Source organism: Tubulanus polymorphus, chromosome 4 (genome assembly GCF_964204645.1).
Source record: "Tubulanus polymorphus chromosome 4, tnTubPoly1.2, whole genome shotgun sequence".
Classification (NCBI taxonomy): domain Eukaryota; kingdom Metazoa; phylum Nemertea; class Palaeonemertea; order Tubulaniformes; family Tubulanidae; genus Tubulanus; species Tubulanus polymorphus.
In genome coordinates, this window is record NC_134028.1 from 5,874,395 (window position 1) to 5,897,998 (window position 23,604).

General features: G+C 37.6%; 3 protein-coding genes across 7 annotated transcripts in view; 1 reads left to right on the plus strand and 2 right to left on the minus strand.

Annotated features, from left to right (window-relative positions):
- Nucleotides 1–1,923, minus strand: part of LOC141904775 (uncharacterized) — a 54,871-nt gene extending 52,948 nt beyond the window's left edge. For 4 of the 5 annotated variants that reach the window (XM_074793430.1, XM_074793428.1, XM_074793429.1 and 1 more), the window contains exons 1-3: nt 1,823–1,923; nt 997–1,429; nt 653–784 (exon numbers count right to left, since the gene is read on the minus strand). In XM_074793430.1, the coding sequence (XP_074649531.1) occupies nt 653–784; nt 997–1,429; nt 1,823–1,833 (576 nt within the window). In that variant the 5' untranslated portion in view covers nt 1,834–1,923. The remainder of the gene's footprint in view (nt 1–652; nt 785–996; nt 1,430–1,822) is intronic. The other variant, XM_074793432.1, reaches the window with a different exon arrangement.
- On the plus strand, nt 1,867–4,795 carry LOC141903452 (uncharacterized). Its single transcript, XM_074791569.1, has 8 exons — nt 1,867–1,938; nt 2,108–2,356; nt 2,599–2,703; nt 2,884–3,003; nt 3,176–3,313; nt 3,487–3,535; nt 3,706–3,888; nt 4,273–4,795. Exons 1-8 carry the CDS (start codon nt 1,867–1,869, stop codon nt 4,518–4,520), a joined length of 1,164 nt encoding a protein of 387 aa, XP_074647670.1. The 3' UTR covers nt 4,521–4,795.
- A 224-nt stretch (nt 4,796–5,019) lies between these two features.
- On the minus strand, nt 5,020–20,071 carry LOC141903456 (formin-like protein 3; the record flags this gene model as incomplete). The annotated part of the gene is made up of 23 exons (XM_074791573.1): nt 5,020–5,598; nt 5,977–6,141; nt 6,376–6,479; nt 6,632–6,758; nt 6,861–6,941; nt 7,067–7,135; nt 7,230–7,316; nt 7,470–7,538; nt 7,680–7,807; nt 7,936–7,995; nt 8,632–8,746; nt 8,823–8,965; nt 9,190–9,352; nt 10,205–10,345; nt 10,637–10,777; nt 10,864–10,980; nt 11,100–11,249; nt 11,346–11,444; nt 11,704–11,754; nt 12,721–12,859; nt 13,135–13,325; nt 16,814–16,900; nt 20,039–20,071. Coding segments are annotated over 23 exons (3,039 nt in total), but the record flags the coding sequence as incomplete, so codon positions are not given.
- Nucleotides 20,072–23,604: the final 3,533 nt, after the last annotated feature.

The following is a 23,604-nucleotide window of genomic DNA, read 5'->3' on the forward strand; positions in this document are numbered from 1 at the left end:
ATTTCCCACTTTTTTGAGGGACGCCCCTCGTTTTAGTGCCAAAACCGTAATTTCCCACTTTTTGAGGAACGCTCCTCGTTTTAGTGTTAAAACCGCGATTTCCCACTTTTTTGAGGGACGCCCCTCGTTTTAGTGCCAAAACCGTAATTTCCCACTTTTTGAGGGACGATCCTCGTTTTAGTGTTAAAACCGCGATTTCCCACTTTTTTGAGGGACGCCCCTCGTTTTAGTGCCAAAGCTGTAGTTTCCCACTTTTTGAGGGACGCTCCTCGTTTTAGTGCCAAAGCCGTAATTTCCCACTTTTTGAGGGACGGTCCTCGTTTTAGTGCCAAAACCGTGATTTCCCACTTTTTTGAGGGACGCCCCTCGTTTAAGTGCCAAAACAGCTTACACTTTTTTTATAGAGACGCCCCTGTTTAAGTGCCAAAAAATTTGATTTTACACCTTTTTGAGGGACGCCTTCGCTTCAAAACAGCCGCAAAGAAGATGATTTTTCACGAAAAAAAATCATCAAAACAGAATCAAAAAATGTATCTTTTCGGATTTTACATTATTTTTTCGGACGAGGTTAAATCTAAATAGAATTTCTTAGATCAGTAAATCGTCATTTATGTTCGTAATATGTGTGTATCTGTTACAATGCTTTCCGTACCTGTTTGATCTTGTATTTCTCCATCAAATGATGATACTTTTCTTCCATTACGGCTCTTTCTTTCTTGTAATTTTCCTCCTTCTTCATAGAATCGTCTTTAGTCTTCTGGATTTGTTCCCTGAGCGCTATAATCTGGAAAGAAAATATAGCAACTCAAAGATGGAAATACAAGGTTTCTCTAGATCAACGTTTCACCTATAACCACGTTGGCTGTTTTCCCAGCCAGCCAGCTAAACGACTACGAATCACATAAGTTGATTTTGAGTTATCTTCCCCCATATTATATTCATCCCAATATCATTACAACTGGAGGAAATGCCATCCGATTATAAACATGTTCATACCACTTTATTGTCGTTCTCATATTTCACAACTTTGCCTTTCAAGACGTTATTTTCATCGGCGAGTTTGGTTCTTTCTGCTTGGCATTTTACGAGGGCTGCATTCTTTTTGCTAATATCGGATTTCTGAGAGACGACAGTGTTTTTTGAATCAGTAATTACTACATCTTTCGCTTTGATTTTCTTATCGAAATCAAGACGTTCGGATTGGGTTTGACTTCTCAATTTATTATTTTCGGTTTTCAGCGCCAAGATCTGTTTTTCTTTTTGTACGAGTAGATTTTTGTTCTGGTTAATCGTTGCTAAGTGTTGTTGGTTAAGCTTCGTTAAATCGGCGATTCTCTGTTTCAGGTCCGTATTGAAAATCCCAGAGACTTGTTGCAATTGTAAAAGACAAATCAACAGGAGGACAACTCGTCCAAATGCTCCGGAATCCCTAGAATATAAACGGCATACGATAAATTACGCTAAATGTGTAATATTATTTAGACAATTAAAGCGTCTGTGAAAATCATTTGAAGAAATCTTAACTGTGAGATGCTGATCTTAAAGATCATTGTTTAGAATTCTTTTTGAATTGTCTCTGAAAGCTATGGCAAAATTCTTGATGGTATTGAAGCCACAAAAACGCTGTCGGCAATTACACGTTATTTGTATATATTGATGAGCGTTATAGAATTTCAGAACTGAGCAATGGATGAGACAAAGTAGACCTACTCGTATTGATACGTCCAGCTTGGTTTTGATATTATGACAATGATGTATTTATGACATCATTACACGTATTAATAAAGAATCGTAGAGGCATACGTCTTTTCTCTTAACTTACCGTTTAGCCATTGTCAAATGTCTTAATAGTATTTACTAAAAGATATGCTATGCGCTAAAATTTCACTTTCTGTTGACTTTGGACTATGTGCTTCTTCTCAGATAACTATACAAAAGGTAGGACCTATATCTGTTTTGTATGTCATTTATATGATATGATATCATTTCATCTATATATAGATTTCGTTGCTTGGGCTTTCCGAAATACCTGCCATCCGATTTATGGAGAATGGACGGCGCAAAAATGATCTACTGTTATTTTCTAATATGTTTGATGACCCCGCAGATCTCGCCCAGTGGCGTGTTTGGTTTCGGGTCCAGTGCGCTGAACAAAGACCTCCAATTCGAAAAAGAAATCCGCGAACAATGCGAACGAGAAAGAGAAAGTTTATCGCAGAAACTGGACGATTGTAAGAAAACTGAAACCGAATTCAGTAAGTGTACGGACGAAAACATGATGATCCAGTCGGAAAAAGATGATCTTGCTCAGATGATCGGGCGATATAAAGAAGATATTTCTTCACATGAAAAACAGGTAATTCAAAATCATGAACAGGGCAAATTTACTTACACTATCTATAGATAATAAACTCTATAGGCTTACGTGTATTTACAATGACAGCGAATTTCTAAAATAGAATGGATAGATGAATTCACTCAGATTTGTGTTGGACAACGGCACTTTGTAGAAACTAATAAACGATTGAGTCTTTGAACACAGCGTCCCTTATTTACGAGTAATAACCAGTAGTTATCTTTCTCGGGGAACAAAAAAAGCTGAAAGAGAAGAACCAGGAAGTGCTGAACTGCGGAAATGAAAGAATTGATTGCGAACTAAGAGCTCAGAATCACGAGAATGTCATCGAAGGTCTAGAAAATAAGGTGACTAAGATGGTTTCATGAAGCAGTGCATACAATGGTCTTTAATTCGATCTTAACATGCATTTATCATGTCAATATGATTAGTAATAATCGGTTGTTTTAAAACCAGGGGCCACTATCCTCGAGTCCTTCTTTAACTGGTTTGTATATCATTTCTGAAAATTCGTATTGTTTCTTCAGTTATCGGAAAAGAATAGTAAGCTATCAACTTTACAAGAACAACTCTCTCAACGCATCGAGTGTCCAGCATGTGAGACAAGCTGTAAACCGTGCAAACCATGCGAAACATCAAAATCTCAAGTGAGAATAACAACATACCAATATCGTATCATATTAATTTCCCATCGTATAGTATTACAGCAGTGGCCACAAAAATATTGGACATATAAACAATTGATTCGTTCATTCTTAATCGATTCGCATTTTTGTTAATTGAAGTTAAACTTTGATTGTTATACTTGACATTTAACAGAGTTGCGAGAAAGCGAATGAAAACTTAGTTGAGTTGAAATATTTTATTCAAGAACACGTGAAATCCAGCATAAATGACGTTTTACCTCACGAATCAGAAAGAATCATATCGGCATTGAAGTCCACCATACGCAACGAGGTAAATTGCATTTCAAAGTCCTTTCAAATCAGGTATAGCAAGATTTTTTATTTTTTTTATTAATCTCATCAAAGTTCTGCTTGCATTGAAAATACTGAAATTATTGCGATTGGTATCCATCTAGATTGTGTAATTTTGTGATCATTTCAACTGAGAAACTGTTCTTCTTCCAGAGATCACAGGGCCAACAACGCTATTTGGAAGAACCCTTTGAATTTATTTGTAAGTTTAGAGTTAATTTCGAAAGTTTTATACCTTATTTTCACAAATATTAGTTATTGCGCGTACATCTATGTGTTTTACTAAAATTCAATAATATCCGTAAACAAGTGATCGGAATATGCGTTCGCAATGACCGATTGAAATATTTTATGCATGATATATATTTTCAGATGATTCTATATACAGAATATGCTGTGTCGTAATAACATTGTGTACGATAGTGCTAACGTACATTTCATATTCGTGTGTAAAGATTTACCAGTCAAATCGCGGAGCTGCTTTTCAATACGAACACCGCGTTCAGAACTCTAGTAGAAATAATGATACAGATGACAATAAATGGGACGATGACGGCAAGTAATGCATGACCGCGCATGGGTTTTCCAGGATTTTTCAATGAGGGGTGAATTTCTCTTCACAATGGCCAAATCTAATATAGATTCTTTCACAAACTATCGTTTTTGCTTTTTGAATGAAAATAGGACTGCTAAATCCGTTAGATCTATATGTACGGAGTTCGTAGCAGACGGCTCTTCCCATGGGTACGCCTATGAACGGCTTCCAGGTTTATGGTCTTCTTGTATGTGACAAAGAGAAGTCAAGTTTTCGAAGATTGTGCCAAGTTCAACCAATGTTGCATTTGCAGATCGGGGCCTCGTTTTCCATTTCATGGATTTTGAATTCCAAAGTTACATGTATAGGTTTTAATAACTTTCGCATTTTCTTTTCAAGAACAGAGGGCAACACGAGCATCGAAGACACTGCATCCGAAATCATCAGTCAAAAAGGCGAAGAAAATTCGGCGATGAAATCAAATTCGACAGCCAAGACTGGAAGTAACGAGGACACGTGTGAGGATGTTGAGAATAGTGAAGAAATAATATCAACGACGGAACAAGAGGAGAAGAAAACCGTGGAAAATAAATCGGTGGAAGAAACTGCAGACACGACCACCGCGGAGCGACCACCGGCGACGCTTCAATAATATGAGTATTCTAAGCATGACTTTAAATAAAAACCAATGTTTATTAACTTTCATCTTTTCAAAAAACGGATACAATTCGCGCTCATTATGAAGCACACAACACGAGAATAGACACAATACTATATACCTAATATTAAAACTAGGTGATATCGAAAGAAACGAATATTTTCGAGCATATACACATTCTAGAATTATTCTTGGGCGTAATCATTCCGACTAGTGTCAAAATGACTTTTCCAAAATCTATTTAACAACTTTAATCGTGTTTAATATATTAGGGCTTATAGCTATAATACATTTTGTTTTACAAACGAAAATCCTCCTTTCTTGTAGAAAGGATGCGAAATATTCAATATTGTTGTACAGTCGTTCATAGGAATCTGACCGCAGTTAAGTTTGACTAGTCTCTTAGTTAGTTACTCGAAAGCTTTAACAGCAGGTTCAAGTCTTAGCCTACGACCGTAGTAATATATAGGTCCACTAGAGAAATTGCAGTTATTTAAAAATGAGTAATTGCTTTAGTTACGGTGTATACATTAGGGCGTGACTGGATGAAATTCGATGGTTTAGGACTATCCGGAATATCGTAGATAGCTTTTTCTAAACTCTGAAAAGCGCGGTTGAACGTGTCCTTCGAAAAGTCGATATTGCATTCGGATTCTGAGTCCGAGGCGAGATGCGACATCGAATGCTTCCCGGAATCAACGTCCGAGTCGACTACCAGAGCCGATTCTTGTTTTAGTCCTTTCAAACACCAGTTTGAGTCGGTAGAATGATCGCATTGTGATGACATGTCGTCGTTGAATCCTCGTGGTAAATATGTCGTGAACAAGTTCTTGTTTGTATATTCTACTTCGGTAACATAACCGACTGTGATGTCTTTATTCGAGTTTCTTTTCGTCGGTTCGTTTTGATTGTCGCTTTCCGCGCGGTGTCTAGCGATTGCCTTGTCGGCTACTGACTTTGCGAAATCTGCAAGCCCTGACCCGTGTCTCGTGAGGGTGACATGGTGGGACATCTGAGATCCGTCTGAATGCGGCCTCGCTTCGCCTTCGTGGTTATTCTCCCAAAGAGCGCACTGAAAATATGATTTCTTTCGATTCAGCTATTGAAAGGTGACCGATACATTAGAATTAATGGTAACAATGATAGCATGGTGGCTGATGCGGGACATATTAATATTTTTTTCATCCTCCACGAGAACACGCTGAAACAAATCCTACCGGGCGTCCCGAATCAGCCAGCATGATGATAGTATTTCACAACTTTCTGGGAGTTGCGGAAAATCTCGACAATGAAACGATCCGTTCCACGTTCAGCTCACCAATCCGATGGTACTATAGGACTATAGCTAGAGATCGCGAAAGCTCGATTTCCAGATCGGTATATCGTCAAGCAGTACGAAACAACCAATACACATACATTAACTTACTAATTCTCTATCAATTCTGATTACCTGAAACGAACGAATGAAATCGGCGAATATCGCAAAGAATGCGTCCGGTTCAATAGACTTGTTGGTTTCGCCATACGCCACGCAAACTTCCTTGTAAACCTCTTCCATGTGACGACTACTATCCGCTATTTTCGGTACATGCACGCTTGCGTATTCAAAGAAATCGTGCGGTTATGAATTAAGGATTCTATACATCAAACTGTGAGCTAGGAAACAATGACACTTTATGCGTAAAAAGTCACAAATTTCTTACATTTTTGAAAAAGTTATACCAATTTCACTAATGCTCCAGCGAAATCCTATATATCCTACGCTCTTTTCAAAAGGTTTTCAGTATTCAGTAGCTCGGACGCAGAATTATATTTTTTCCATTTCTAAATGCGACTTTGAAAAGGATATATCGAGTTGTTGAGAAATTTCGTCTTGTTTTTCACGTTCCGATTTTACGAGAGAAAATCCAGTTCGCAAGGAATGTACGTCTGACAAAATCGCCTGGATTGATGCTGAAAACACAACAACATACATATAATACACTTTGTTGCGGCCCTACAAATTCCAGTCTGGCCGGTGCTTTCATGTTCATCCACACGGACATTATGTATCTTCTCGACTTTCATGTAATGAATTATACAATTTCACTGTTTCAATTACTTACCCCCTTTCTTGACATTCAGATGAATCTCCTCATAGAAGTCGAGCAGTTCGGGATATTTCTTTTCGACTGTTCCAACGAGGAAGTGCAGTAACGTCTTCGACCTGTCGCTCGATTTGATATCACTCAGCTGAAATGATGTTTAAAATATTTTGTCGAAGAGTAGGTTTGAATTGTACGTCTATTTTCACAGTGTACCCGATGCCATAACCAAATTTCCTGCAGATTTTACCTTATAAAGCGTATCTAGTTTGAATCCACTGGCGTAACCTCTTTTCATGCTGTTCATGTAATTTCCATAAGCCAAGATTATCTATGAAAGATACAAAATCTACTAACGAATGTGGTAAATTATGGTATTAAAAAATCTAATCACTTCTTTAGCTAAGAAGCCTACAAACAAGATTCCTGTAGAAAGCGTTTCTAAAATGAATTTACCTCAAATATTTTTTGCAACTTTTTGCACTTGAGAATAGATTCCGACGCTTTCGTAACCGATTCGATTTGCTGAAAAATGAAAAAGGTTTAATCGAAGGGAACTTCAAAAGGTGTCTTTTACTGGAAACATATAAATAATTACAAAAACGAAATGCGTACTCACAGGTGCTAGACAATTGATGAGATCATCAAAAACTGACATATAAGCCATTACACTGAGTTTCGGCTCCAAACGTTCAACTTGAGCTAACTGTAACACAAAATAGTTTCTGTATAAGTGTCCCAATTTCCTTTTCGGTGTATTGTATATTATAGATAAATAAGAAACAACTGCGATCACTTTTCAATTAATTTTTTCATTTGAGTTTGAACCGATACAGCGGTTTTGAATTTCTGTATATACCTGGAACATGAACTGTTCAGCTTCCGCCATATTGCTGTAATCCTTGGCGTGTTGAGCAAGCATACGTAGCTATCAACGAAATCAAAACGAAATATTAGAATGTAGAAATATATCATCAGATTACCCCCATACTTTTGACCTCTGGAAACACTTTTTCGTATCTCATAAAATCTTTCTATTCTAGAAATGTAATGAAGTCGTTTTTTTTACCTCGTCTTTGGCGGGAATGAATTTGATCAACAATTCGGCGTATTCTCCGGGAAGATTTTCTAAGTTCAGTTTATCGATAAAATCCCTGATCATGCGAGAAGTGTGGCCGATCCTTCTTTTAGTGATAACTGAGGATATCGATAGAGAAAGAATAAATCATTGGCGTGATGAGTTTTTGTTGTCCAAGTTGTTATGTTTAAGCTGTTGCTAAATGTCAAAGAAGCAACCGTAAAGAGTATGCCGACGATGTACGCACCCATATTTCTCGCTCTTGCGATTTCGATGAACTTTACTTGTTGTTGTAATCGCTTCAAAGCTGTAAATATGAAGAGAATAGAATATTCAAGTCGATGGTGAAGTCACAATATTCAGCTATATGATCATCTATATGCTTTGTGAATGTACATAGGCGTTGTGTTGTCCAAGAAACTTTTCGTACCTCTGTTGACTTCGTGTTAGAAATTTGGTAAGTAAAATTAGTTAATTGAATATGATTGATTAATCGCGTCGGATATGGGCAGAAGTAAAGTGTTTCATTTCAATGTACAACTTTGTAAAAAAGACAAGAACTTCGAAGAAATAAAACAGATAAAAAGATTTCATAATTCTAAAAGATGTAAACCACAACCGCAAATTAGATAAATATAACATCAATTTTGATATTTTGTAGCTGAATAATGATATCCGAACTCTTGTCCAGTTCACCTATGATTTTGGCACAACCGACTTTCCGTGAGGGACAATTATCGAATGTCGCTTCTATCAAAAAATATGAAAATGAAAATCGAAGACTGAATAAATGAATTTTACTGAACGCTGAAGCTCACAAACCCACCATCTCTAGGACGTGAAGGGTTTCGAGAGACTAAACTCACTGCAATTCAAGATGTTTAGTAGGATATTTCACAAGATGGCTCTGAAGTCAGGGATTTAAGTGATACATGAAATATACCTCGTTCTCGTCGATCACGACTTGCTTTGCCTTCTTTTCTGATCTTCATTTCAAACAACCTGTCCAACTCCCTGAAATCTAGTTCGTCGTATATCCTCTCTTCGTCTTCGATTTTCTGAAATGGAATCGGTTTTTCTAATACACCGCTACATAGCCATGTTTTACGCAATTTAGATACGGGATCTATTTACCGTGAATACAGTATTTTTAACGTCGTTCATGGCTGTCCAGTTGAGTAACGGTAGATTAACAGCTGGTAGAGGTGATTTAGACGGCATCCGTCGAGGTAACATCGGTGGCGGGGCAGGGGGCGCCACAGGAGGTGGTTCCCCGGCTAAAGAATAAGATGAATATACGTAACGAAAATGGTGTCTCTATGTTTAAGGTGTAGTGTGTATAATGTAACGTTTCAATGAAATCTACATTCTCAAATTTTCTTTTTCTCAACTTTACCCCATCAACTGTCAATTTAGATAATCATCCAAGAGACGTGTTGCTTTAATTTGAAAATTTTCTACATATACAGAATTTCTCTTCAATTCTATGTAAGTTTATTACCGACTAAAGCGTGTTCTATAGAGTACAGAGATGAAGCTGAATTTCTCCTCGACTCAACTGTCAGAGTTTCTGAAGTCGGCGGCTGTTCCAGGGGTTTCATCACCTCCTCCAGTGCGGTGACGTCCTTCTGCGCTTCCTTTCCCGTTCTTTCTTTATACAGTTGCTGAATGAATTAAAGAGCAAAAACAAAATGGCGGAGCTATTTCGGGCATGCAGTAAGGAAGTGATGAACGAAAACGATTTCATAAACAAACGTCTATTTTGGTCATTGAATTACAGAAGATACTTTTTAAACTTTCAATTTGCCTTTTTCGAACTATGTACTATAAATGTATATGTAGAATTTGGTCGCAACGCCGCGTATGACAATAGATGGGTAATTTTTTATTTTGATAGATATTGGCAATTGTGTGATTAAGTGATTAGTGGTGTTCTAGAATGTGACTATGAATTAAATGAGATAATTAACTATAATCTAACAAGGTGTACAGGATATTACTACAGTCAGATTCTGTGTGTTATGCGTGGGGGATAAAATCATTGTGCAACTTCGTCTAAAACTATGGTGAAAACAAACAGAATCGAAATAAAATTCAAAACAGTTTCCTGCACCAACCTTGACCAACAAACTGAACAAAAAAAAATTGGATTTACAAAACCCCAGGTTGAATTACACTTACAGTGCTAAATGTATGTATCTGGACCTATCGGTGAAAATAATAAAAACATCTAACAATAAATATTCATAAAACAGAAATCTGGGTTAGGCTTCATACCAAAAATAACAAATACAAAAATAGTATCTAATGATATATGTAAATTAGAAACGATAAGAAATTTCTTTGTTTCTAAAGTCATTAATGACATGATCTTATAGCAACCAAAAAATAGCAAGAGAAAAAGTTGATCTATAAAACAACTTGACGCAGTCGCTAATCTATCTATATACAACTGGCCCATGTAGATACAGGGCTCTTCTATATTCGAAAATTGCGCTTATTGTTTTTCTACTTACTGTGAGATTTTCAACGGCATCTTGCAGTGACGCGGCTCTATCGCGATACTCATCACATCTATCCGTCATTTCCGACAGTTGTTTTTTCACTGTCGTTTTTTCTTTTTCCGATGTCTTAAGCTTTTGTTGTAGTAAGTCCACCTGGCAGAGAATGAGAAAGCTCTCTATAAAGCGAACACCATTACATGGCACATGCGGTAAAATACCACAATACGAAGAGAAAAACTAGACCGAAAGGATTACTATATTCCCGGAGGTAAATATTCTTTTGGGAGGGGGCAGAGAAATCTTAAAAAGGACAGTTCCAAAATTTCCAAAAATAGTTGGCTGTGTTTACACCGCCAACGGATCGGACCTTGATGCGGACTTTTATAGGTAGCGAGCCATATCGATTTATAATCCAAAATACTTCTTAAATGTGGACTTATTTACCTCTTGTCTCAATATGATATTCCTTCCTTCCACGCTGTTTAGATTTGACTGGATATTTTGTACGTTCAGATAGTTTTCTCTCCAGACGACTAGTTCTTTCTGCAGTTCGTCGAATTCAATTCCTTCGCCTTTCTTTGAATGCTGAAATATTTTACAAAATACCACTGAGACCGTACTTCTCAGCTGATTTGTTTCTTTTCCCAGTTGCAGTAGTTTGGGAATCTTACCTTTTCAAGTGAATCGACGTCAAGTCCTGCTAATTCCAATTCGTATTGTATGTAAACTCTAGCGTTCATATTGTCTTCACAGTTGATCATTTTATTCAGAAACTTCATGCACGCCCCCTACAAAAATATTTCAAAACAGAAAAACTTGTTTATTCACTTTCCAATTAGAATGTAAGGTGAGAATTTCTGAAAATACGAATCATTCTCCAAAGTGAAAAAATTAGTGGTTTACTCACCTGGAAATGTATGAAAGTTGGCCCCTGACTGAGAAGCATTCCGACCAGAAACTTGAATCTGACGGATTCCCCAAATTTCAACCGACAATACGACATCGCCTCCATAACTCTAGGATAGCCACTGGGAATATCACAGCACAAAGTCAACAACTTGAAAAATTAAAAGAAGTATATGAATATAGTTGATTAGAGCTTGCAGACTACAGAAACCCAAATGATTCTTGAGTAGCGTTTAATATCAAATACCTCCAGTGCTACGATTCGTGTACGGCTATAACTGCTCATCAGACAATGCGAAATAATTTCACAACCATTTTGAGATTTCACCAAGCTGTACGTCATCTCCTGTGCGGTGATATAATATAATATAACATAATATCAAATTGGCTAATACATTTTCATGTATGCAAACAAATATACGAGAAAATGGATACATTCGGGTCTGTACGTAGTGATTTAAGAAACTGATTTTTGTTAAGAAAAATTTGATATGAATATTTTCTTAGTCAGCATGTTTACTTAATACACGTACAGTGTAAGTGGTAAGGGCGCTAATTTTATTGGTAAAATGTCAGATTGCCGTCAGTATTTCACAGTAACTTACCTTCATTCTCGAGGCGAATTTCAGACACAACAGGCAGTCATACTCTTCCGTCTAAAGAAAGGAAACATAGTCGTTGAAATCAGTAGTAGAATTTCACAATAAAGAATTTTCCAGTATACATCTAGCGACTTCAGTGCATGGTAAGACGCCATTTTCCTGCGTTTCCTATCGCCTGATTCGAAATTGACAAAACTACTTCACCAAGAGCAAAATCTCCCCAAAATTCTACATCATCATGTCAATGAAAAATTTCTGATCAATGCACAGAACATTGAGAATATATTGTAATGATTATAAATCGAATCAAAATGTTCATAGGCGCAGCTCTTTTCGTGCTTGACTTTGCTTCATTAGTTTCATGACACAAACTACTTCAATACTACTGGGATTTGTTCTTGTTGTATCGTAATTACTATAAGGATTACTATCTGTGCACATATTAATGCATATCGTGGCCGTGTACGGAAAACGGTATCGGAATTTCATAAACCGTCGATACGCGAGGGAGGAGTATACTTACAATGCATTCGGTATTCATGGCGAAAACATGATACTATGAACATATGTTCTGGAGTACCGCCTTAACTGAAGTATTCAACTTAGCCAATGCTACTCAGAATTATTATTCAAAAAACGAAGCGATCATTAATCCGGCTAAATAGAGTAAACAGGATATCCGCGCATAAACAGCATACTTATGAAGAATTAGAGGACAATGCCAATATGCATATATGCGTTACAGAATAGGGACAAGTAAGCCCTTACTTTGAAGTTAGATTTCAGCCAAAATAAATGAAAATTAACTTATTCACAACTTCAGATAACTACAACCATGAACTCATAATGGGTCTTAATGAATTATTGCCCTAACTCACAACCGTGGATCTGAACTTCTAATAAGGCTGAAGAGTCACCATGCCGGGTACATTTTTCCAGAGTGGAAAGATAGACAACCATCAGTGTAAACGTTAAGCCACGATTATGCACTATGTATCTATTCATTTGTAAATCACTTACTAAATTCTTCTTCTGAATCTCGTGTTTCGACTTTTTGTTCCCGTTATGTTTGTTCAGTTGTTCTTTCTGTATTTCCTTCAGCACTGATATCAATAAGTCGACGCCGTTGTTCGTTTCATTGAGAAAGTCTCGGACAAAACTGACAAAAAAAGATGAATGAGAAATATCATGCATTAGGAGCAATTCCAGATTATGTCAAAAAAGTTTCAAACTGAATTTTTCCCGATTGAATATCATCAATATCGTTACATAGCGAACACTCATTTTCATTCTTTCCTTCCACCACTAGAGGGTACGTTGCTGATTTATGAGGAATTTGGTAGCAATTTGTAAAATCATAAATTTTTCTTCCATCACAACATTTTATCTATCGGTATTCAGAAACATATGGCGAAAATTCTACGGACAACTTACCTATCGTAAGACATCTTAATGTCCAATTTCAGCTTCTTAAGCAAACTGCCCAATGAGTTATCTTTCTCTTTTGAATGAGCGCCCCATGCTCTGGATAGCGACTTGCTCCGCGGTCGCTCCGTGCAACTAGCCAGGTATTTTCGAATTTGTTCCAAGTAGAAATCCAATGGAAGAATTGGCGCTCTGATTTGCTGAAAGTTAGACCATAAACATGACAACACTAGCGTAATTTAACTCAAACATATAGATGATCATTATAAAAAGTGAACAAAAACATGCTTAATGAAATGACTCATCATTGAATTTCCCGTCGGAGCCCATACCTCAGCGGGTATCTCATTCAAAACATTGAGTTCCAGTTCGTCTGCAGAAATGACAACATTCGTCTGCAGAACTGGAATGTCATCAGCATCTGTAACAAACACTTGGACAGCCGAACTATTTTCGCTTAGAGACATTTCACCAAAGATCTCTTGTTGAGCGTCCTCTACGAAAACGCCACATGTCCTCGAATCGGACGAGTCCTCCTCAGATTCGGAAGATACGTATATCGAACTATCAATTGTGGTTAATAATTCCTCCGCCATTTCTATATCCGCCGAGTATATACGCCGTGGTACATGTATATGGAACTACTATTTAGAACAGGGCTTCGTTTAACTATCCGATCATATACACATTAAACTGGATTATTCGAGGCCCATCACAGGCACTTATGAACTCATCCCGATTGGGAATTGGAATGAAGTCAGGCGGAAGCAATCCCGTTCCCAAAACTGAAATTCTGCAGTAGCTGCAGTTGAAACCAACTACGTAAACTCATATGCATTTTCTGCGAAATGAATTTTACACTGACCAATTATTTTGCCAAGTATCTTTTTTTAATTTTGAAAAGTACATGGTTTTTTGTTCAAATGAGCGTAGTGAAGCAAATTAGAAGGAAATGACGTTCTGAAGTGATAGCACTTGGGGCGGATACACCAAACCCCAAAAATAAAATCCATTGGATATAACAATCTTTCATTTTTTTGTAGTTTAATTATTCATCGAGTCTAGTTACTAGCAAATGTAAATACAACTGTACTGTGATGAAAAGTCTCTTAACTGATTGTTTTTAAATAGTCGAGAGTTAACTGAAAGCTTCATCGAAAATCTATATACGTCTAAAGTGCAAATTGAGATCCAAAATGTACCGACGCCTGTCGCCTGATAATGTGTTCTTGATCGAAGCAGCAACAGACCTTTCTAAAGGCCTATTGTGTACTGGAGGAAATATGGAAATATGTAAAAATATCAATGTATAGGGAATTGAATCGGAATAGAAATAATAAAATAGAAGAATAAAATCGGAAAATAATTTTTGTGAACAGACTTTCAATGTTAATAAGAATAATTATTAAAAATGAATAATAATAATGATAATTATAATAATAATGATAATATTCTATTAACGAAATGAATGAGAATAAGAAGTAGCATACAAAAATACAAAATATTATGATATAAGATCATTTCAGATGTCATTAGAAAGAACCTTAGACAAGTCGAGTAATTGCGATGCTTTCACGTTTGACAATATCTTTACTTCCTATAACGATAAGACTTTTAGAAAGAAGCGGAGACGATCACCATATAGAGATGTCCTTCAAAACAAACATACCTCGATGTCATTTTGGTTCGTGTTGGCTGACACCTGTAATCGGTTCAGTTTTCGATGAGGAATTATCAACGGTTCGACCACTTCTTTGAGTTCAACCGGATTCGAGTTTCGAATTTCATTATCACCTACACAATTTTCGTTTCTTTTCGATATTGCACCGTTTAGATGAGTCATATCAGTCGGATTCTCCGCTATACGGACTCTTTTCTTACGTTTTTTCGGTACCCTCGGCGGCGAACCGGCGACCACAACATCGTCTGTCGATTTTGGATTATCCATGTCGTAAATTACGGCGTCTATATCAGTGAATAGATTTCCCTGTTCGTCTGATAAAGAAACTGCTCCTGCGACGATGCCGGGATTATTGTCAGTTTCTACCGAACGCTTTCCCCCGTCCCTGGTCGTCTGTTGAGACAGGCTTCGTTCATTCTCTGTAGGCGTTTTCTTTGAATTGATATTTTCCGTAGATTTCCCTGCCCTATCCATCTGTCTATAAACCCGTTTGATCGTCGATACGCCGCAACACAATGGACTCCTAACCGAGTTATACATAACGACTTTTTCGATAAACGATTTACTGTTGCTGGCTATATTTCAACATCTGTTGGCAAGCGAGCGGAATTGTTTTAGAATTGTACGTCACGTAATGGCATTTCGGTGATCCCCTCGATGTCTAGCGAAAGGAAAAACACTAGAACTTAACCTCACGGGTATCTAGCAAAGACTAGCGACTGCCTGCGCTCGCATTGCAAGATTTAGAATATCCGAAAATCTCCCGTCTTCAAAATGTCGTTCGAAATTATCAAAAAAGTGAAATAATGTAGATGAATCGTGTGAAGATGAGCTGGAAATGCACACGTTATTCTGCAACAAATTATCGTGCAACATATCGAACAGTCGGGACTGTCATTTCAAGTGTCTCAGCTCCGATATATATATCAAGTACAAATGCTTGTTTATAGCGCTTTAGAATTATCCAAATATTCCCTCAAGTTGCACGGTGCATTATTCGGCTGCTGTCGATGCGCAATCTACCCGAAACATCATCCATAATTCGGAAGCACGAGAGTGATGAAAAGTAACCCGTAGAATCTGACTGCAATTGCATTTCTGAGTTGTCTTAACGGTTTTTTCCTCATTGTGGTTGCGCATAATCCTAACCCATAACTCTTGGCAGCGCCAATCGGCTCCAGAATCCATTTACAATCCGCGCACAATGGACCACCATATCCAACCTTGCATTTTATATTTTTTTCATTTTCCTCGGGATTACTACTAGGTTAGCAAGCCAATGATGAATTTTTTCAAATTCATATAAGTCGATTAAAATCGTCTCAAAACCCACACTCCGTAAATATGTAACGACGATTTCTCTAGATAAAATCCAGATTATGAATACAATTCGTTTTATCGCCTACAACAGGTTGCCGTAGATATATACTGGCGATATTCAACCACTTATCGGCGTTTCAGCCGCGTGACAAGCATGCTTTACTTGTCTGACTTCACGCGTTTGAAATATTGATGACCGTCCCGAACAAACCGTATAGAAAACAAGATCAAAACACGATGAACTAGCAATATTGTCATAATTAACAAGGGCGGATTTTAGGGATGGACCGAGTAGACTAGTCCACCCGCTCTCCAAAAGATCTTGAAAAACAATCTTTTGCAAAGAAATCTTTAAAAAGACGAAATATAAATCTGAATTGGCAATATCTCATAATGGCAAGAAAAGGCCCATTTTATCTTAGATTATCTGTTGGAGGGCCAACACGACCCAAGTCCTCACGTTGCAAAGTCTGCCCTTCTCAAATAAAGTGCTGCTCATTCCAATCATCAGGTTTAATAATTGATTTATCCAACAATCGTAGAAATCCAGTCACCCAGTTCTAGGAACTCACGAAAAAAAAACTGATTTTGACTCTTAATTTTCTAACTGGAAACTCATGGATTCGGCTCCAGAGCTAATCATTTATACAAGCGTTTACTGAAGAAGTAAAAAGATTAATGTTTTACCAAATTGAAAATGATCTTCCATTTTTCTTCGACGCTCAGCATGCGCAGTTCACGTTCTTCATCTTCACTGAGTGGAGACAGCATTTCCTGAAAGAATTCAATGGAATAGAAAGTTGTTTATAGCCGTCTGTACGTAAAAAGCTTGTTCACCAGTCGTGTATTAGAAATCACATGGAAGTCGTTTCTTCCGTTAATACACTTTACGTTAATGGTGGAAAAAAGAGTCTTATAAAAGCGCATGGACCCTTCTTGTAAAAAGGTAACTGCATGCACTGATTTTGTGGACGCACATAATAGAAAGTGTATGAAAATACCGTACCCAATTGAATGCTCTGATCGTTGCGCTGATCGTAACCAGAGATCTTAAATGGTACTTCTATAAAAATTAATTCTAACAGACTATCTTGATAGAAATTGGAATTGGAACGTGCTTACTAACTGGCTAGCATGAATTTCTGCTAGTGAAATACTGCGTGACCTCATACAAAATATGAAACATCAATAATCAACTTCGGGATCGTTTGTGATAATAGAAAACTGTTTTTTTGTCAATGTCGATGATTAATCGTGTATGAAATGAACGGACGCCATACTGCGCGGGCAAAAACACCCAATCATACGAATCGATAAAATATACGTGGCGGTCGATGAGAAATTAATCAAATTTCAATAAAGCCATTACTGCAACCAATCTAATATCGAATAGCTGCAACCGGCGAGATATCCGATATATAAGCGATCGTACTGAGGTCGCCATCGAATACACTGATGCGTGACGAAAAAATGCAAGTTTTTTTTCCTATTATCTACATACACCATCATATGCCATGCAAACAGGTCTTTAAAAACTCAATCATAAACAACAGACAAAACAAGAAAGAACTTAAGCCGAATTCTAAAAACTCTAAATAATTGACATTCTGGAATAGAATTACTTGACGCAAGTTGTATGCAGCAGATTTGCCATTTCTGCTTCTTGACCACATTTCATTAATATCAATATATTCGTAAACATCTAACCGGGTTAAGGAGGACCTACCTCAACTTCGATCAAGGAGCTGTAGACTATGAAGAGCGTGTCTCACCCAAAATAGTGACGCCCAGGACTGTGACAATTAAAAGTGACAACGATGTTTATAACACCCCCACCCCAATAGCTTCACTCACTATGCAACATGCATAATGTTTTCTACCTGCCAAAATATCTTAATGGTCATCTTGACCTAGACTGTATTCGCCTTACCTTATAGCGTAACGCCATTCTCTCGATATGAATTATCCAAATACCTCCATTAATTCAAACCATTAAATATGTCAGTATCTACGTAACTGAATGATAGTTCTAAATTGAAAACTTGCGGTCGGCCACTTTATCAAGTCGAGAGATTATAGTTAGCATTCTTATAATATAATAATGAGTGGTACATGCCGGGACAACTTAACAAAAAAGCACCGCAGTCAGCTTTTAGATATAAGCAGAAGTTTCCGATATCCAACGTCAAGTGCGCAACGAATGATCAACGTTATGGCGAAATGCAGCTATAAAGCACAAAAGATGAAGTTTGATTTAGGGGCTGCTTTAGCGTGCGTGTGTGGATATGAAAGCTAGTAATTTTCATCATCACACAGACGACGGAATGGTTTGCGGATTATATCCCGCGTCGATTTATCAATTCTCCGTCACGCGCAACATAGGTAATGTTAGCCAATCAAGTGACGGGAAGTAATCGTTGTTATTGTTATGCTTCTGCAGATGAACGAGAAAAAAAACAATAATTTAGACTCCACTTTGTTTTTTTCTTAAATCACTTTCCTTGTTTGGAAAAGTATATTTGTTTTGTCAGCGTTGTGTTACTCGCACGAAGCACACTATTCATTATAGTTTTAAATAGGCGCCGAATTTGCTAGTTTTACAGGGATTTTTGATTAGCTAGAAAACAGCATTACCGTCAGTCCAACTTTTATATAATGTCGATTCGAATTTGTGAGAGTTATAACTCCTCTTTTAAGCAGAATATACCAATAATGGGCTTCCCTTCAAAATGCCTCATTTTAGAAACAATAAAAAACAACATCATTCAGCATATACTTGATGATAAACATTGCATGGAGATGGCACAATATAAACATACCATAAGTTGAGCGAACATGATACAACACAGATATACGATATAACTTACCCGTTTTTCAGACGGGATTGAAGAGAAAAACATTACATTTCCGAAAGAAGACAATTGAAACATGTTTGAAATCGCTTACGAGCGAAAACTGTTATATTACATAGGCTCTTCTACGCGGACCAGTGGGGGTCCTTGAAACGTTGCCGATATTATTCAAGAGTACTCTCAAAATTCACCCGGATAGTCTCATTTCTCTAGACCTACTTCAAACGCGTTCTTCCGCTAGTGTTTTGCGATTAATGCACAAGTCGTGTATTTTCGCGCGCGCCATGAATATAATCGTGAATTTGATTAATTCCCGGCCGTGCTCCGCGGAAAATGGACGTTCGCGTATATACCGTCGAACATCAAATACATTCCAATGAAAAAAACCCGAGGTTTACGATTAACCGATTCAAGAGCAAAGCCAATAATTGATATAAATAAATGAATTTACACGCACACACCTGCCTCATAATTCGGGCTTAAGTTACTTCACTATGGGCTTTGCTTAAGAGGATCAATGACATCATTTCTAAACATCAAAGTAATGACTCAAAACATCTACCAAAGATTCCAAAGGCTCCATCAGACACTTAACTCCTTACTATACTTATTACATACTGCCACCGGTCAAGATATTGTGTATTTGTTTTTCTCTGTAAATGTCGCTTGTTATTTTACCATTCACTCATGATTGTCATCATTATTGTTACAATGAGTCTGTCAATAAAGTATAATCAAACGGGTTCCAAATAAGCATTCCAAAAATAAGCATAAATAAGCATAAAAATAAGCATTCCAAACGGGTCTCTATATTCACTCTTAAAGAAGCAAACGGTGCGTTCCTTTCTACAGATGGCTTTCATAATTTCCCACCCGAGTACTGGATCCCGTTACCCCAAACCATTGAGTCTTTGGTCAAATCAGGGAATACTTCCCTGGTCAAATCCAGTTGGTAAATAATAACTAACCTAACGCATTACGATAGAGCGTTGAATCTTACAATCATTTTAATCGCGTCCATGCCCATATTTCTTTTCGAAATATTTCACCACACACTTACCATATATTCGCGAAATTGCTCGTGAACGTAAAATGGAGGGGGTGTTTTGAGACAGCCGGCCGGTCCTGGAATTCTGTGAAAAACGTGGTCATCCTCCGAGTCGTAGCTGATTCCATCGCTAGGCGCTGGACGCTTTTTAGCCGGTTCGAATTCTGAAAAAAAAAGTCAACGAAAGTTGTTTCAGATTTCGTAGCGCCATCGGGACATATCCAGCGACAAGTGTATATTTACCATATGAACCTGTTAAATAGGTAAGCCCTGATTTGTATCGCAAAGGTTTAACCATTGTGAAGCTTCCGATCGCTACTGTTTTGCTCCGGCCACTGATAGAATTGTATGTACAACGCTTTTTCAAAGTGAGATTATATTTTTACTATACATTTATATCAGATATTACAATGGAAGGTAGATACGCATTTGAAATATTCACAAAATTAAACATGTTATGTCCGGGTTCTCTTTTTATGTCTTTGGGGATTCCAGATTTTTCAAAGCGACGTTTTTCTTATCTTTCGAAACAGCAAAAATTTGTTGCGTTTAATTGATTAGTTGAAATATATATGCAAAATAACAATTTAAATCGGATTCTTTAATCGATTTCCAGTACGCGGCCACCTGTTGATAAATCACTTGTCGGAGCAGCAATCAAACCATTTGTAGTAAAATTTGATCCGATGATGACTCGTAACTCAAATTCTTCTAATATTTGATTCGGGGGATTAAGCTGAATACTAACCGATTTCCATAAAAATATAAGCATCCATGTAAAGAAGAATGGATATTTGACGATAATTCTATGATTACTCCGGGGGAAACGTACACGTTACACGCAACGTCTGCGTTTCGTAAACTACGCATACATTTTTGCGAAGTGATGTAGAAGTTGTGTTCAAACTACAGGTATAGGCTTCGAAACGAATGGCCACAAGGTCAGTTGGCAAGTGCATACTAATTAATACGGCTTAATATGCATTTATCACGTACTCGAGAAAAGAAAACTGTCGTCGATCGCTTCGAGTGAAATGTCAGTTCACCCATTATTTCTTGCATTGAATAAATGTTTTATTTGATACTATTAGCATATATTTCTAATAAAGTGACAAACATATGGCCCCACATTTGCTTCTATAATTCCACACATTTATGAACCCTGAATTTTCTCATAGACTGTAACACTTTTTCCAAAAGAACGTTGACGCTGTAGCCACCGCACGTTCGATGACGGAATACAACGAGTTTAAAAAGGGGTCAGTTGACATATATACATATGGTTCTAAATAGGGCAAAAATGTCGAGTGATTTAATACATACAGGTATATACATTGAACAGGTATCGTCTGGTGGCTACAGTCATCGAATAGTTGTTGTCGATTCGAATTACAATTGTTCCAAAAGGAAAAACGATTATATTTATATCAACAGACTGTTAAAATGCTATGTAACGCGTGATGGTCCAGAGATGAAAAAGTTCGTATGGTCTCATTAGTTTTTGCGTTCAAATGTATGCGTCAATAAACACTCAAAGCTACGACTAGGGTTTTAAAGACTGCTGCAGCACCTTAACGTGGAAAAACCTCAATGTTTAAATATCGAATATATATGTGAAACAGTTACTGATGTAACATCACGGGTCTTCTCTTCGCAGAGAGGGGATCTAGGAAACTCGTGCCTAAACAAGACCATAGTGTGTAAATCCCCGGAGGCAATAGATTTGTCCAACGCCCAATTATGACTAAATTCTATATGTTTTGAATAATTAACGAGACTTCTTTCATACGGTTCCGTGCTAGGAATGGAGAATATACATATGTGGTAAGAACAGTTCAATCCCTTCGATAGTGTCAACGTGAAGTTCGGCCTTTCACTTTTACCTAAACGGTGGCAATTTTGTGCTCTGCGTGAAGAAATTGTTACATCATGTGTAACCCCTTCAAATTGAAGGCACAAAAAGCAAGCATAGTTAGCTAGGGCTCCTATAGAAAGTGGGAGATAGGCCTGCGCTAAGTAACCTACCTCCCAAATATGTGGATGATAAAAGGATGACGTGACCTACAATGAAATGACTATAAACCGCATCAAGGCGACGAAATACGTAATTTGTAAAATTCATTTGATTATAGAAACCCTAAAGATGGGAATTATTTGGTCGAATCTTCTGTTATTGTTTGTAGCTATTTACCTTTTAAACAATCGTCGTCTAACGAAATGTCATCGATATCACCGGCGCTGTGGATGCTAAACCTGTCATAAGCCCAATTCGAGCCGTGAGCCCCGGGCTTAGCAGTTTTCCTCGGCCGATCTTTTTCCGCTGACGACGACGCCGACTGTTTCGCAATTCGCGCCATCGTTTGGTTCTGTTTACGCAAGGCGAGGCTGCCGGTCGATCCTCCATTCTGACTAGAGAACGTATCCGAAAATCCCGTCGCATCCAAGTCGTATTTACGCCGACGAATTTTATCTTTTAACCTTACCATCGTTAATTGCTACCGATATGATGATGATGGTGCTCTCGTAGTTTTCGATCGATGTTTTTAATGCATTATTGATACGTCTGATATATTTATTGGAACCAGTCTAATTCAGTACAGGGTGTGTTGTTTCGTACAGTTTGTACTTTCGATGTCGCCGTCGTCGTTGGCGCATACCTTAACGCCGGTGTGTCACTTTCCCCTTCGCGTAAACGGGTCAAGCCCTTCGTTAAGAATGGAAATTTTAGACTTCATTTGATCAATTGTACCTATGCGCATTGCACACCACCGCCCCGAGTGTAAAAACATGATACAATCATACGAAATACAATAGGCAATCGCGTCGGATTCTTATTAATCAACCTATAGTGTCCCACGGTTATTTTCCATAGTCAATGGAAGGTAAATTGCTCCTCATATGTATTTGATGACGTTTTATTATGAACCTAAAAAGGAAAGGTGTTTGCTATCTCAAACTCAACGAGGGTGTAATTTTCTTTCGAATATAGATTTTTCTTTTATTAGTTCGATTCATCTTAAATTGATCCGAATATTAATTTCTATGCGATAAGTATAAGGCTCACACTAATGTAATATCGATATGAACCTTCAAACAGATTACTTCACTTTGTAATGTCCGTGCTCCATCTCACTTCGAGTTTCGTCGACTCTAGAGCAACATGTTGATGCTTAAACAATGTCACAGGGATTCTAAAGATCGGTTATTCCCGGATATGCCGGTATGGAGTTTTAAAGGAGAAAATTTCAAATTTCGAGAAAGTGTCTGGTATCACTTTCGTATGCCAATTACAACAGACTCCTAAATTGGTACTCTCGTTCAGTGGTTTTGTTAGATTTTTATCCTATAGCCTACGCTACCTAAAATCGGATAAAAAATCGGATAAAAAAAATCCTGGTCTCAAGTGTAGGAGACCCTGCATCAGAACCCAGTTCCACAGTGTTGTGAGGTGATGTAAATAAAATTCCATTAAAACCGTTTTCAACAAGTCAAATTTAAACTCCGAACTGTCTAACTAGGTACTCCGTGTGCGATGGAGATTCTTCCAGAGAAAAACGAAAACAACAATTTAAGCCGAT

Bases quoted from the DNA above. Each gene is read 5' to 3' on its own strand.
- LOC141903452 (XM_074791569.1), top strand. From the start codon at position 1,867: ATGCTATGCGCTAAAATTTCACTTTCTGTTGACTTTGGACTATGTGCT. The intron at 2,704-2,883 runs GTGACTAAGATG...TTGTTTCTTCAG, and splicing joins TCGAAGGTCTAGAAAATAAG to TTATCGGAAAAGAATAGTAA. The intron at 3,314-3,486 runs GTAAATTGCATT...TTCTTCTTCCAG, and splicing joins AGTCCACCATACGCAACGAG to AGATCACAGGGCCAACAACG.